Source organism: Protopterus annectens, chromosome 5.part1 (genome assembly GCF_019279795.1).
Source record: "Protopterus annectens isolate FY-2018-M chromosome 5.part1, PAN1.0, whole genome shotgun sequence".
Taxonomy (NCBI): domain Eukaryota; kingdom Metazoa; phylum Chordata; order Ceratodontiformes; family Protopteridae; genus Protopterus; species Protopterus annectens.
In genome coordinates, this window is record NC_056736.1 from 639,848,838 (window position 1) to 639,864,163 (window position 15,326).

General features: G+C 41.2%; 1 protein-coding gene across 1 annotated transcript in view; it reads right to left on the reverse strand.

Moving 5' to 3' along the window:
• The window catches only part of MTUS2 (microtubule associated scaffold protein 2), a 3,916,139-nt gene that overhangs the window by 288,332 nt on the left and 3,612,481 nt on the right, over positions 1–15,326 (reverse strand). Inside the window, exon 12 of the mRNA XM_044073264.1 lies at positions 1,715–1,820. Coding sequence (XP_043929199.1) covers positions 1,715–1,820 — 106 coding nt within the window. The remainder of the gene's footprint in view (positions 1–1,714; positions 1,821–15,326) is intronic.

A 15,326-nucleotide genomic window follows, 5' to 3' on the forward strand; every position in this document is an offset into this window, starting at 1 on the left:
GTTCCGTGAGGTAGATATAATGTAAGTCACAAAGGCGGTACAGCAGAAGTAAGAACAAAACTCCAAATTTAATTCCAAGAATGTGCACTTATAACATACGGATGAGCGCTTTCACCATTACAGCTTCTTCAGATCCTTGTATAAAAGTCACAGTAGACCTCCCCTTATATAAGCAGCTCAATTAATCAATTAAAACAATTTAAACAATTAAAAGCAATGCTGGAGAATTTAAAGAACTCTCCCATATATAAACATGTTAATGTAAGTAAGACAAAATACATAAAACTTGCATAGTGACCTAAAAACATGTAAATAAACATTCTGATAAGTTAATATTGATAAAATACATAATCAAGAACATATACAAATAAATGATAGTTCATTTTATGTGCCTGCGTTGTCTCAGCTTAGGTTTTATAGAAGCTCTATCATTCAACCCATGTCCCCTATCAGCTTTCAAACGAATGATCCAGTCAGTCTCCTTAGATTCAGTAAGATTCATAGTATTACCACCCCTCTTATTCACAACAATTATCTCTAGGACCCGGAACAAGAAAGTATGATCATTGTCATTGGTGGTTATATGATTAGGTGTCATACAATCTAGTATTGATAGCAGTGAGGTGTTTATACACCCGGATTTACACACCATTTTCTCCATCAAGGCAGATGCAGATTGTATGAGACCTAATGTGGTGTATTTAGCTACTTGTCAGGCATGCCCGAGTTTCTATGTTGGTAAAACTAACTGGCCGTTAAGGGATAGAATGAGAGAGCATATTTACCACATGAGAAAGAGCACTTTACACAATGCCTTAGCAAAGCATATAACCACCAATGACAATGATCATACTTTCTTGTTCCAGGTCCTAGAGATAACTGTTGTGAATAAGAGGGGTGGTAATACTATGAATCTTACTGAATCTAAGGAGACTGACTGGATCATTCGTTTGAAAGCTGATAGGGGGCATGGGTTGAATGATAGAGCTTCTATAAAACCTAAGCTGAGACAACGCAGGCACATAAAATGAACTATCATTTATTTGTATATGTTCTTGATTATGTATTTTATCAATATTAACTTATCAGAATGTTTATTTACATGTTTTTAGGTCACTATGCAAGTTTTATGTATTTTTGTCTTACTTTACATTAACATGTTTATATATGGGAGAGTTCTTTAAATTCTGCAGCATTGCTTTTAATTGTTTAAATTGTTTTAATTGATTAATTGAGCTGCTTATATAAGGGGAGGTCTACTGTGACTTTTATACAAGGATCTGAAGAAGCTGTAATGGTGAAAGCGCTCATCCATATGTTATAAGTGCACATTCTTGGAATTAAATTTGGAGTTTTGTTCTTACTTCTGCTGTACTCCGCTTCCTTTGTGACTTACATTATTGTTAAAAAAGACAGATCCTCAGTTTCTGCTACTTTTAAGAAGGATGAAAACTTCATATGCAGAATCTGTTATCTAGAAAATGAAAGTTAAGTATATTCACTGCAAGGCTTTAAGTGCACAAGAACCTACCCACACCTCTTCTGTCTTTAAAACCTGTAAAGTGTTTTAAACTAATGCTAATTTATTTTTGTATGAAACATTGTGAACTCCTCTTAGGATACAGAATCTAAAACCATGCAGCCATTGTTTTGCCTCTGTTTAAACAAATGCATCATAGGAGAAGCAAAGAGTGGTTAAGAATTTTCAGAATACCTGAAAGTTTGCTGTCATGCTCATCTTGGAGTATTGCAATTGCTACTGTGTGGTTATTTTCCATTTCTATCACTGCAGCTTCATTCTTTGCTGTTATATCTTCAATCTGTGTAAAAAAAAACAAACAGTGAGCTGCTAAAGTAATCTGACGTAAATTGTAATGATTAATACAGAACGGATAAAAGTGTAACATGCAGAAAAAAGAGGAGAGAAGGATACCACACAGCCACAGGTTACAGCAATGGATAAAGAATGCACTGCCCACTATTAACTAGATATGCTGCAGGTCCTACTTATCTAATTGTTTATGCCCTATTCTTCAAGTCCTTTTACAGATGGCACTATACCTGTCCTGTGTAATCTTGAATTCATTCAACAACTAGGAGTTTCAGAAAGGCTGTTTCAATCTGCTGCCACTCTTTCTGTGAAATATTTCCTTATATTTCCCTAAGCCATCTACTCTGCATTCCCAAACTGTGTACATTCATCTTAAAAAAATTATGGATCCCCCTGTGGTACTTAACAGGTTTTATTTCATCCCCCTCCCATCAAGTTTAGCGGGATGCATTATCCAGTTTTATATTTCACACATTTAATCTTTGCATATTACTTTTGTAGTGAAAATATTTAACTTTATTCATTGCCAGTCTCTCCAGACATTTGTGTTTATATTATTTCAGGTATATTGGGTGACTTCCTATGACAGAGCCTTTGTTCGTGCAAACAGTGCTATTAGGAAAAGCAAAAACACCACAGAGAGGCTAATTATACAATCAGAAACATTACTCTGGTAGACAAAGAGGGCTACAGATACAGGACATAATGGCTGGTACTCAAAGACAATGCAGTGATGTGAAGGGAGGAAGTGATTCTGAGACACAAGTAGCTTGACCTCTCTAATGTAAAAATAGTGAAGTATCCAGTGTATGCAAATGGCTGTATAATGACATGGAAATGAGGTTCCTGATGCAAATAACACACAGTTATGCAACCTGCACCATTAAACCTGATAAACCGGTTCAGAGACACACAACAGAAGCATGTTGGGCCACACGTTCATCTACTCATAATGCCAGAAATTGGCAGTATACACAATGATACCATGTTTGCAACAGCAGCGGCTATAACAGAGCAACAAGTGTTAGTAAATGGAACCAGTGACCACATCATTGCCCTGCACATCATTGCAGCACTGATACATCATATCATGATCCACTTCCTTCTAGAATAGGAGGCCATATGGGAGCTTGTAAATTGTGTTGTCCATGTGTGGACTTAGGAGGGATGCCTGCCATCCCAGTGGAAACTAAGGTATGTGTAGCTTTAACCATTCTAGCTACAGGGACTTTTTAACAACCAAGAGAGGGCATGCTAATAATTTTGCAATAATTAAATTTGCATATTCTGTATCAGTTCTTCAACATTATGCTATAGCATGTGGAGGAGTATATATTGTTACTAAGGCCCACGGACGTCAGAAGCACCACTACACTGATGTTTTACACCACTGATCCTTTCCTTGGAGCCACTAATTGCAAATACAATGTCATCAAGGGTCCAGTTACTCCACAGGGGGCCCACTATATCAACCAGAATGAATTTCTTTCTCCTCAAAAGCCAGATGGTGTGCAGTGCCCAATGTAACATCTACAATGCTTCTGTGTGTGGTGTGCCACTCAGGCAATTCCTATGATTCTCACATCTGGCACACATCCAACCTATTCCAATGGTACATAAGGGGATACTTTCCACACAATCATCTACTTGGTAAGTGCACATGTAGGCAGGAACAGCTGCCATAGAATCAGATAGCAGGCCACATACAATAATGTCACTGTTGTGTGTGCAAAGGGATGTTGAATACTCATTGAAACCATCATCAATGACTCCATTATGCAGTTTCCAGACCTTGGCAGTGATGATATATAATACTGCACATGTAAATACATGGAATATGATGACACATGTTTCTAGCCAACTGAAAGGAACCTTCTGCTTCTTTGATGTTTCCAGTGTGGCACTGCTCTATTTGTCTGAGACCTACAGCCAGGCATTTGCAGCTTGTGCCAATATGCATTACATGGCTCTGCAGAAACAGCTACAGTGACAATATTACCTCCTAGTAAGGCCCACCATAACTGGTGCAGCAGCGGTCAAAGAGCAGGGTGGTCAGAGAAGGAACAGGCAGCAGTAATACCACGTGTATAATTGCATTGCAACACATACACATTTTAGAGGAAGAGGTGGTATCTGGTCCAGAATAACAGGCCATGATACAGACAACACACAGAATAAAATGATGCATCCATTGTCATACCCAGACTATGGAAGACAGTGCAGTGCATCAGACATTACTTTATCCACACAGGTTAGTGAGTGAAAGGAAACATCATTTGCACAGGTGGGTGATGAGAAGACAGTAACGAGTAGCAGCAATGCTACCATATGGGCCGGGGTCATGGAAGATGGATGGAACAACCACTCACTCTAGCAGCAGGTTATGGGGAGTCAGATACCACATCTTCCAAGTGATGGGGTGGAGTTGCCATGTTGTGAACACTGATATTGTGTACTACAGTGGTTTGTGGTCTTGGGACTCAATGAGGTCCATGGCATGGATGGTGCACACCTACGATAACAAAAGCATGTACCTTGATAGGGTGCCCCATGTTAGTAGTCAACAGATATGACTACCATGAATAGGTGTGATGCCCCATCTGCCCTCAAGGGATATGGCAGGGTAGTACTATAACAGTGACAGCAGATGATCTGGTCTTGTGTAGTAGGTATGCAGCAAGGGGGGCATCAGTGGCTGCAAATGTGAGACTGGCCATGTCCATCACTGGTGGCCTCTGCAGCCACAGCCAACAGTAATGCTCTTTCAGCACTGGTCTTTGTCATCCTGACATGCCTAACCTGTGATTGCCCACCTTGCATCTGGACCTTACCACTGCAAGTATCATGGCTTGATAAGGCAGACCAGAGGACAATTACCATTTGCCTCATAAATGTACCAGTGGATGCAATGCTAGCTACCAGTGAATTGAGCCCTGTTGCTGTATCTCACATTACTTTGCAGGCACTACATGTGATCCTGCTGGGCATGCAACACACTCATCTCCACAACACTGTGGGTGATAGCTGTCTATGTCTTGATCACCGACATGAACATTCACTGATTAATGTCAAGAGTTGCACCCAGGTAAGTGAAGGACCTGGAGTTATAGCAGCAATGAAGAACACTAATTCTCTCCACTATGGTGCAAATGCACACATTAGAAGGCCTGCATCTCACAGATACTGACTTGACTGCAGACTCCATTCTATCCTGGGTGGGGCTAAGAGTTACAGGATGTCCATTAAATACTGGTGTGGCAGGCAATTTGACCTACCCTATACAGGTCCCTCATGTGTACAGAATGTGTGTGAACCATTGAATGCTAGTGTTGCTAACAGCACCACTATGTTGTCAGACAGTACCATGTGCATGCTGTGCTGACAGTGTCACTGTCTTATCAGACAGTACAGTGGGCATGCTGTGCTGGCAGTGCCACTGTGTTAGTACCATGTGCATGTTGTGCTGACAGTGCCACTGTGTTATCAGACAGTAATGTGTGCATACTGTGGTGACAGTACCATTGTGTTATCAGACAGTACCATGTGCATGCTGTGTTGACAGTACCACTGTGTTATCAGACAGTACCATGTGCATGCTGTGCTGACAGTGTCACTGTCTTATCAGACAGTACAGTGGGCATGCTGTGCTGACAGTGCCACTGTGTTATCAGACAGTACAGTGTGCATGCTGTGCTGATAGTGCCACTGTGTTATCAGACAGTACTAACTGCATGCTGTGCTGAGAGTACCATTGTGTTATCAGACAGAACCATGTGCAAGCTGTGCTGACAGTACCATTGTGTTATCAGACAGTACCAGGTTCAAGCTATGCTGATATCACCCCTGTGTTAGTAGACAGCACAATGTGCAAGCTGTGCTGACAGAACTCCTGTGTTATTAGACAGAACCATGGGCATGCTGTGCTGACAGTGCCACTGTGCTATCAGACAGTACCATGTGCATGCTGTGCATTGTGTTATCAGATAGTACAGTGTGCATGCTGTGCTGACAGTGTCACTGTATTATCAGAAAGTACCATGTGCATGCTGTACTGACAGTGCCACTGCATTATCAGACAGTACCATGTGCATGCTTTGCTGACAGTGCCACTGCATTATCAGGGAGTACTATGTGCATGCTGTGCTGACAGTGCCACTGTGTTATCAGACAGTACAGTGTGCATGCTGTGCTGACAGTGCCACTATGTTATCAGACAGTAGTATGTGCATACTGTGGTGACAGTACCATTTTATCAGACAGTACCATGTGCATGCTGTGCTGACAGTGCCACTGTGTTATTAGACAGTACCATGTGCATGCTGTGCTGACAGTGTCACTGTCTTATTAGACAGTACAGTGGGCATGCTGTGCTGACAGTGCCACTGCATTACCAGAGAGTACCATGTGCATGCTGCGCTGACAGTGCCACTGTGTTATCAGACAGTACAGTGTGCATGCTGTGCTGACAGTGCCACTGTGTTAGACAGTACAGTGTGCATGCTGTGCTGACAGTGCCACTGTGTTAGACAGTACAGTGTGCATGCTGTGCTGATAGTGCTACTGTGTTATCAGACAGCACAAAGTGCATGCTGTGTTGACAGTACCATTGTGTTATCAGACAGTACCATGTGCAAGCTATGCTGACATCACCCCTGTGTTGGCAGACAGTACCATGTGCATGCTGTGCTGACAGTGCCACTGTGTTATCAGACAGTACCATGTGCATACTATGCTGACAGTGCCACTGTGTTATCAGAAAGTACCATGTGCATGCTGTGCTGACAGAACTCCTGTGTTATTAGACAGAACCATGTGCATGCTGTGCTGACAGTGCCACTGTGCTATCAGACAGTACCATGTGCATGCTGTGCATTGTGTTATCAGATAGTACATTGTGCATGCTGTGCTGACAGTGTCACTGTATTATCAGAAAGTACCATGTGCATGCTGTACTGACAGTGCCACTGCATTATCAGACAGTACCATGTGCATGCTTTGCTGACAGTGCCACTGCGTTATCAGGGAGTACTATGTGCATGCTGTGCTGACAGTGCCACTGTGTTATCAGACAGTACAGTGTGCATGCTGTGCTGACAGTGCCACTATGTTATCAGACAGTAGTATGTGCATACTGTGGTGACAGTACCATTTTATCAGACAGTACCATGTGCATGCTGTGCTGACAGTGCCACTGTGTTATTAGACAGTACCATGTGCATGCTGTGCTGACAGTGTCACTGTCCTATTAGACAGTACAGTGGGCATGCTGTGCTGACAGTGCCACTGCATTACCAGAGAGTACCATGTGCATGCTGCGCTGACAGTGCCACTGTGTTATCAGACAGTACAGTGTGCATGCTGTGCTGACAGTGCCACTGTGTTAGACAGTACAGTGTGCATACTGTGCTGACAGTGCCACTGTGTTAGACAGTACAGTGTGCATGCTGTGTTGATAGTGCCACTGTGTTATCAGACAGCACAAAGTGCATGCTGTGTTGACAGTACCATTGTGTTATCAGACAGTACCATTGTGTTATCAGACAGTACCATGTGCAAGCTATGCTGACATCACCCCTGTGTTGGCAGACAGTACCATGTGCATGCTGTGCTGACAGTGCCACTGTGTTATCAGACAGTACCATGTGCATACTATGCTGACAGTGCCACTGTGTTATCAGAAAGTACCATGTGCATGCTGTGCTGACAGTACCACTGTGTTATCAGACAGTAGCATGTGCATGCTGTGCTGACAGTACCATTGTGTTATCAGATAATACAGTGTGCATGCTGTGCTGACAGTGTCACTGTGTTATCAGAAAGTACCATGTGCATGCTGTGCTGACAATGCCACTGTGTTGTCAGACAGTATTGTGGGCATGCTTGCTAACAGTACCACTTTTGTTATCAGACAGCACTATGTGCAAGCTGTGATGACAGTGCCACTGTGTTACTAAAAAGTACCATGTGCATGCTGTGCTGACAGCACAACTGTGTTATCAGATAGCATCATATGCATTGCTACTTTGTTACCAGACAATACCATATGCATGCTTTGCTGAATGTGCCACTGTGTTATCAGACAGTACCATGTGCATGCTGCCATCATTTCAGTCACAGGTGACATGCTGACATCCGCCATCTGCTATCATGTTGTGCTACACACTCCACCAGTAGACCCTATCAAAGCTTAAAGAAAATATACCTGTGGCAGCACTGAAATAAATACCTATCCAGCCACCTGCCTGTGGCAAGCATACTAGTAAATGACACACTCTGTGAATAGCATATAGTCACGTATATATACCTTGTTATGCAGGGTGTTGTAGTTGCAGTTTGGAGGTATGTGGGGAACAGTGTTATCTCTAGGTGAATACGTCCACCTTACATGGAGTGCACTGTACAATATTGTGGTGTAAAAGCTATTATTAACATGGTGCATCCACTAAAGATATTTGTACAGTCATTGCCAGCACAGTTTCAATATCCAAACCACCAGTGGGTATGTGGGTTCACTCTCTCCTCCCCAGAAAGGAACACTAGAAACTCCTCCATCTGTGTGAGCCACTTCTGTGCTGGTGATCCAGCTCCTATGTTGTGGTGGATACAACTTGGGCAATATCCCATGTCTTGTTCTTTGCACACAATATCATACTGATTATCCTTCACTGAACCTGATGCACATCTATTATACTCATCCACAGCATCACTCTCTTCCATGCTTGGCCCCAAAAGATCTTGTTCATGTTACCTTTGGTCAAGATGTATATGACACGTGTGGGATGGGCATGCAGCAAAACCTCAGTTTCTTGGGTCATGAACCCTACATAGTTGCCTTGATCTTTTGATCATAACAGAATGTGTATACCCTCTGTGGATGCCCTGTATGTCTATATGCTACTACCTTCCCCTCATATGGTGGCCACCTACCTCTCATTTGCTGTGAACCCCTTTCCTACACAAACTACAAGCGAAAGACATGTTATACTAACACCCTTTGCTGCTACAGCATGCTGAACCACTGTAATCCTCTGCATATCCTCTTCCCCAACCCAACAATATGCATTGCCATGCCTTACTTTATGTAACATACACAGGTTATCATGTCCTGTGTGTGTACAGTCTTTCCCAATACAGCATTCTCACTTTGTATCAAGCTAATAAGAGGCTCATAGCATTGAAGTTATGTTAATCATCTACTCTGTTCTCTTCCAAAATCTGTGCTTCACCAGGAAGCTGGGGATGCAAAAACTTGAAATACCACCTGTTTGGTTTTGATCCCTGCTAGATCAAGATTCTTTCCACATTATAGACAGCACGAGCAGAAAGCTATAATTCAAAGTGGAAAGGTACATTGAAATGGGGGAAGTTGAAGAAACAAGGAGAGACTGGGATTTTGGATGCAGATCCTTAAGGAGAATAACAATAACTATACAGAATATTATAGTCATAAAGTAGCATAAAGTATTCTAAGAACTAAGCCAACATGGGAGTAAAGAAAGGAAATTCTACTGACAGGGATGACTACAATTAGGGATACAGACAATAGGCAAGAGGGGTTGGAATTTATTAGAGAAAACTTGCAAAGGAACCAAGGTATTGGAAGCAAATAATTAGTGAGGGAAAGGTAGTAGAATGGGAACATGCCAATAATTTCTTTGGACTACAGGCCAGAAATTGCTTTCCCTGTCAAGGACTGATATCAGAGTAAGGGCAGAGAGAAAGAAATGGGGGGATCCTAAGCAAAAGACCAGCACTAGTAAGAGTTTTTATTAGAATGTACAATAGAACCTTTTGTTAAAAAGGGATAATTAGTACAGTATATAAAATATGGGTCTATGTTATAAATTCGAACTTTCAAAATGTCGAATACCATATGTTTGATAACATATGGTCGATATTTGAAAGTTCGAATATATAATAAAAAAAAAAAAAGAAAGAAAAACATACCTTAACGGTGCGAGCAGAGGGGCAAGCCCCCCTGCACCCCCCACACCCCCCTACTTAAATATACCAACTCCAAGACCGCACCTCAATGCAGAAAAGGGAAAGTCTCCCATTCTGCCCCATACGGCACAGTTGAAGTCAACCTTCGAACTCTTGAAATGTCAAACATATGGTCTCGACCATATAACATTCGACATTTCAAGCGTTCGTTTATTTGACATAGACCCTAAAATATTGCATGATAACTGTAAGAATCAATCAGAGGAGTTCAGAAAGGATAGGAGGAGAGACTGGATAAGCAATTCACAGACAAACAATGGGGGATATATGTATGGTCCCAAATAAGCAAAAAAGTCTAGAAGATTTAGGATCTTTGCTTGGAAATGTTTACACAGGTATTTTTATACCCCAAGTAGACTACAAAGAATTTTTCCTCAGGTAGATAGCAAATGTTGGAGGCATGATGGGGAAGAAAGAGGTAATTGGGAATATTTGTTTTTGGAAGTGTAATGAGTTGACAAAATTCCCCACAGACTACTCTATCAGAAATACTGCATGAGCAAACTGGTATAACTAAGGAAATTATTTTTTTTAGCTATGATACAGAATCAGAATTGGCTAGACATAGCAAGGACTTGCTGAATTTAATTATGGAGGCTGCCAAAAAAGCAATTACTAGAAAATGGAAATCAAAGTCTAAACCAACTGTACTAGAAGTAGTGAATATAGTAACAGAGATAAAACAAATGGAAATGGGATCTTTAGAAAAGGGTAGGAGCAAATTACATAGAAAAAATGGGAATTGTGAGAGCAATGCATGTAGAATAGGGTCTACTTCATATGATCGAAAGCTCATACGATCGACAAACTTTTCAGAGAGACCAAAACACCTATAGCTCAAAACACTGAAAAGTCATTTGATCAAAACGCATAACATCAACACATGAAATTCAAAGCATTATGCCCTTTCCCCACTGTAGCATGACCCTGGAGTTAGAATAAATAGATAGGGGGTGTGGGGGTGAAGCCCCCCACATACATAATACATTTTAAAGATACATGTGGATACTTATAACATAAATAACAATATTTATCTAAATAATGTAAGGGGCTTCGTCCCCCACACCCCCCAATGTGGGGGGCTGTGCCCCCCTAACGATTTATTCTAACTCCAGGGTCGTGTTACAGTGGGGAAAGGGCATAATGCTTTGAATTTCATGTGTCGATGTTAAGAGTTTCGATCAAATGAGTTTGCGGTGTTTTGAGCTTTAGGTGTTTTGGTGTCGGTGAAATGAGTGTCGATCATATGAGTTTTTGATCATATGAAGTAGACCCGTAGAATAGTATTTTGGAGGAGGAATAAGATTTAAAAGAAGGCATGATTTGAATGAACTATGTAATTTTTGACTAAAATAACTGGATAGATTGTAAATGATATATAATGTTTGCAACTAAAAATATGTCAGTATGGGTTGTTTTCATTTATAAAAATATATGATTGCCTATGTCATAAGTGATAATTTAATAAAGATGTTTCTTGTTTAAAAAAATAAAAATTTCCCACATCAGGGATGAAGAATGAATGGAGTAGAGAGTCAGCTGCTCAGTTTAGTTTATATAGATTTTAGATGGTTTGGTGACTTGTGTGACAGTCACATATGGGTTAAAAATCTTCGTACAAGTCCAGCTATCACTGCTCATGCCACAAGCTAGTAATGCACAGTGTTTGACACTTTGAATAATTCTGCTCCATAACACTGATGACTGCTTGTGCATTAAGGGATGGGGGTGCGCTGTAAATGGAGGTGAGTGCTCACGGATTTCACTGCTCTTCTGAGCTACACATCCTTCAGACCTTGCAAGATACTGAAATCCAACAGAAAATACTGGTAGCCACTATACCCAGTGCAAAATCTAAATTCTCCAATGTCCCTTTATCCTGTTCAGTACTTAAACTGTTCAGTCAGCAGAGCTGCAACATATGTATCTTTACTGAAGTAATTGTCTTTTTGGTCACAATAACTCAAAGGGCCAAACTGCATAACAATCAGTGTAAACAATAAAATGCTGTGCTATCTCTGGCAATAAATGTCAACCATGTGCAACTCTGTAAAGTTCACTGAAATGTGTGGAAGTGCAGTGAATGTGAAATGCAAATACCAAAAGGCAGCACGCAGACTTGGCCACCTGTACTACACACAGTTCAAAAGCAGGCTAAAGGCATGCCATGCCAATACAAGGTGGACATTAAAGCTGATAGTGACCATCAGAAAGTAGCAGTGTACTGCAAATACAGTTCATGCATTATCTATTTGTATTTAACTGGGTAGAACACTGATCCACATGGATATTTTTCAGTCTCAGTCCAACAACATGTTGTTCTGAGCAAAATGTCATATTACAGCAAAACTTTCTCACTGCTGCAGGTCGGCAAAGCCCTCAGATGCTAAAAAAAAAAAAAAGAGACAGACAGCAGACAACCTGGCAACTCATACATCACCTACTTCTTAACTTGTTCTTTGAATAAGAGATTCCAGAGAACACCGGCTAAGGGCCATACAGTCCTAGAAACATTTTATGGAATTTTTGGCACAGTCCATAACCCATGAAGCCTGGATACCACTGACTGCACATGTCATCACCAAGTTCCCATCTAGGGAGAAATCTGGCAACTTTTTCCACAGTAAGAGGTGATAATCCATCAGCAATCAGGTGAAGCACAAAGTGAACATCATATTAAGTAACATCTAAGCCAGATACACCTATAATGTCAGTGACGCACATGTAAGACACCATGTTATGATTATATGAAAGATTGGTGGATGGTCAAATTCCACAAATCTACCTGGTGAAGATGTGGTGAAATCAATACAAAGTATAGGAATGCATTTCTGCCAGGACAGCAAAAGATGAAAATGAGCTAACAATTAAATATTTTCCTAGCCCTGTAGCATAGAAGGTTGAAGCCATGACTTATGAATCTCCTACATATTTGTAAGTCAAAGAGTACCAGAAATACAAGGTCTAGGGACCTAAAGTTTGTTTGTGACTTAAACAGAATATGCTGAAGAGACAGATACATGTCCCAGAGACTGTCCCTCCTATGGAACAGGCTTCCCATCCATGTGAAGCTGAGTTTTGTCTATTACCCAGTTTAACTGCAACCAAGACCAGTCCGTTATGGACAGAGGTCAATGTTCTATTTGGATACAGGACTTCATTATTCTTTGAGAAAACCTGGCTAGGCTTACAAAGGCCCCCGGGTGATTAGCCTAGTAATGGTCTATGAATCTATGACTAAGGCCCAGTGACCTGAGAAGTGTTAGTGGCTTGAATGCTGGAGAAGCTAAGCAGAGGGGAATGGAAATGAGCAGCTGATGTCACCATGTCCTTTCTGAGAGAAGGAAAGTGTTCTGACTCACTGCAGTACAAGGCCCTGTAAGGAAAGGTGCACTGTACACAGCAGATGATTTTGGACATGCTGTTAGTTCTGCCACAAAACTTTCTTCTGATAGCCTTTATTAGGAATGTGGAGGAGGAATGTGGATGCTTAAAGTGGAAGGCAATGCAAGGCCTTTACATCTGTGATAGTGCACATAACCAACTGAGGAGGGAGGGATTAGGCATAAAATTAGAAACCCATTGACAGAGCAGTTATGAGAGTACACACCATGGATGTCTAAGACACTAGAGTCATGCAGGCATGCCAGCTTCTGGGAACATATTCTGTAACCCGGGGACAAAAAACAGCCAATGGTTATACTCATGTTTACAGAAAGAGCAATTGTCTACTTGACTGTTGTCCAAAAGCCTTTTACCAGACTACTGTCAAAGTTGCCCTAGATATCTTGGTAAGCAGTGTGCAACATTAAATGTAACTGCTCCCAAAGGGCTATCTTCTACTTCTCATGCTCAAACTTAGCAAACTATTTTCTAGTCTCCAAATAACTATCAGTTTAGTACAGAGATTAAAGGCTATGAGCTGCTAAGGTGTTTCACCCAATACTCCAGAGTTTCATTCCCTCACTCTGGACATAATAGTTTACAGGGGCAGAACAGTTGAGGAACGCAAATCATATTCACTAGAATTAAACCTCTGATCCATAGCAAGGTGACAAGCAAGCCAAATGTCACAGTGCTAATCAAGAATAACCTTTAACCTACCATTTAGTTTGTCCCTAATAAGGCTCCATGAAGGTATCAGATCAAACCACAGATTCATGATACACTGAGACACTTAATCCAAATTAAAAAAGTAGGAAGACCAATCTGGAGAAGGATGTCCACCCAAATTATAATATCAGTGCATTCTTCAGATCCACTAGAAATCTAGAAAACCATCCAATATTTTCTAACATCTCCCAGATCTTAGCCAGCCTAGGTGCCATGAGGCACTGCAGGAGCACCAAAGGACTGTAAGCATGCAAACTGAAACCACAGGTCCGTAGGTTCATAGGTAGGTACTAGGCAATCCGTCTGCAGGCCATTTCAAGCCTAGTCAAAAACCCTATTCAAGATTTCCATCTAGCCTCAAGGAGGGCAAGACAAGATAGACCAGGAGAGAATTTGAGGCTGCCAATCCAGTTATCTAGGTTTACACTGAAGGTGACAAGGGTGCTACTCTACTTGACATGAAGTGGAAGTTTGTTCCAGAGGTGAGATACATTGGGATATGAAGCTACTAAGCCAACGTGTCCCAAGTATTTGAGGCACTATTAGTTCAGTGACAGAACAGAAACTCAAATAGGGTTGGATCTAACACAATTCAAGAGTAACTCAGACCAGTGGGTGAAGAATTGGAAATTTACCCCTGGTCTGGCACCTATGTCTCTTGTAAACAGAGGCAGCTTGGCTCAAAAGGCCAGACACAAATCTTCAAAGAGGAGCCTGTAAGAGACTGAGAACAGAGAAAGAGATAGAGGCACTATTACTGTTTACATATTCATGACAGGCAACTTCTTATTGGTTAGTTTGAATCAAATTGGAGTATTTAATTGTTGTTTTAGGGTGTGTAGTTTATCTGATGAAGTTTTTGACGAAACGTGAGGTGTATTGGTTGCTACATATTCATTAAACTGCTGCTGTTCATTTTGGACTTTCATTAAACTGCTGCTGTTCATTTGGAACACACTCCGAGTTGGATTACTTATTTTTATAGCCCTAATTGTGGCACTTGCTGCTGAGTCTTTGGTGCATCCTTTTCATTTAACAGAGAAAGAGATGCCAGACTCTCTTGATAACTAAGATTTTTGAGCCCAATAATCCTTTTAGACATGAATCTCTGAGGTCTCTCAAGTTATGTGAAATGTTTAGACAAACACGTGCCAAAAGGTGAATTATATTCAATAACACATTACATTATCATACAGATTACCAACTTCCTGATTAACAAAGAAATATGCAAGGTCTCATACTTCTGAAACTGCAGCTGGTTCCACAGCTATGGCAAACAGCAATGGCAGCAAAAGGCAAGCTTGCCTTGTCCGCAGACCACAGTAATCCTGTCAGATGTCTGTTTACCTACGTGCAAAGAGCTTGAGCAGCTGATGTA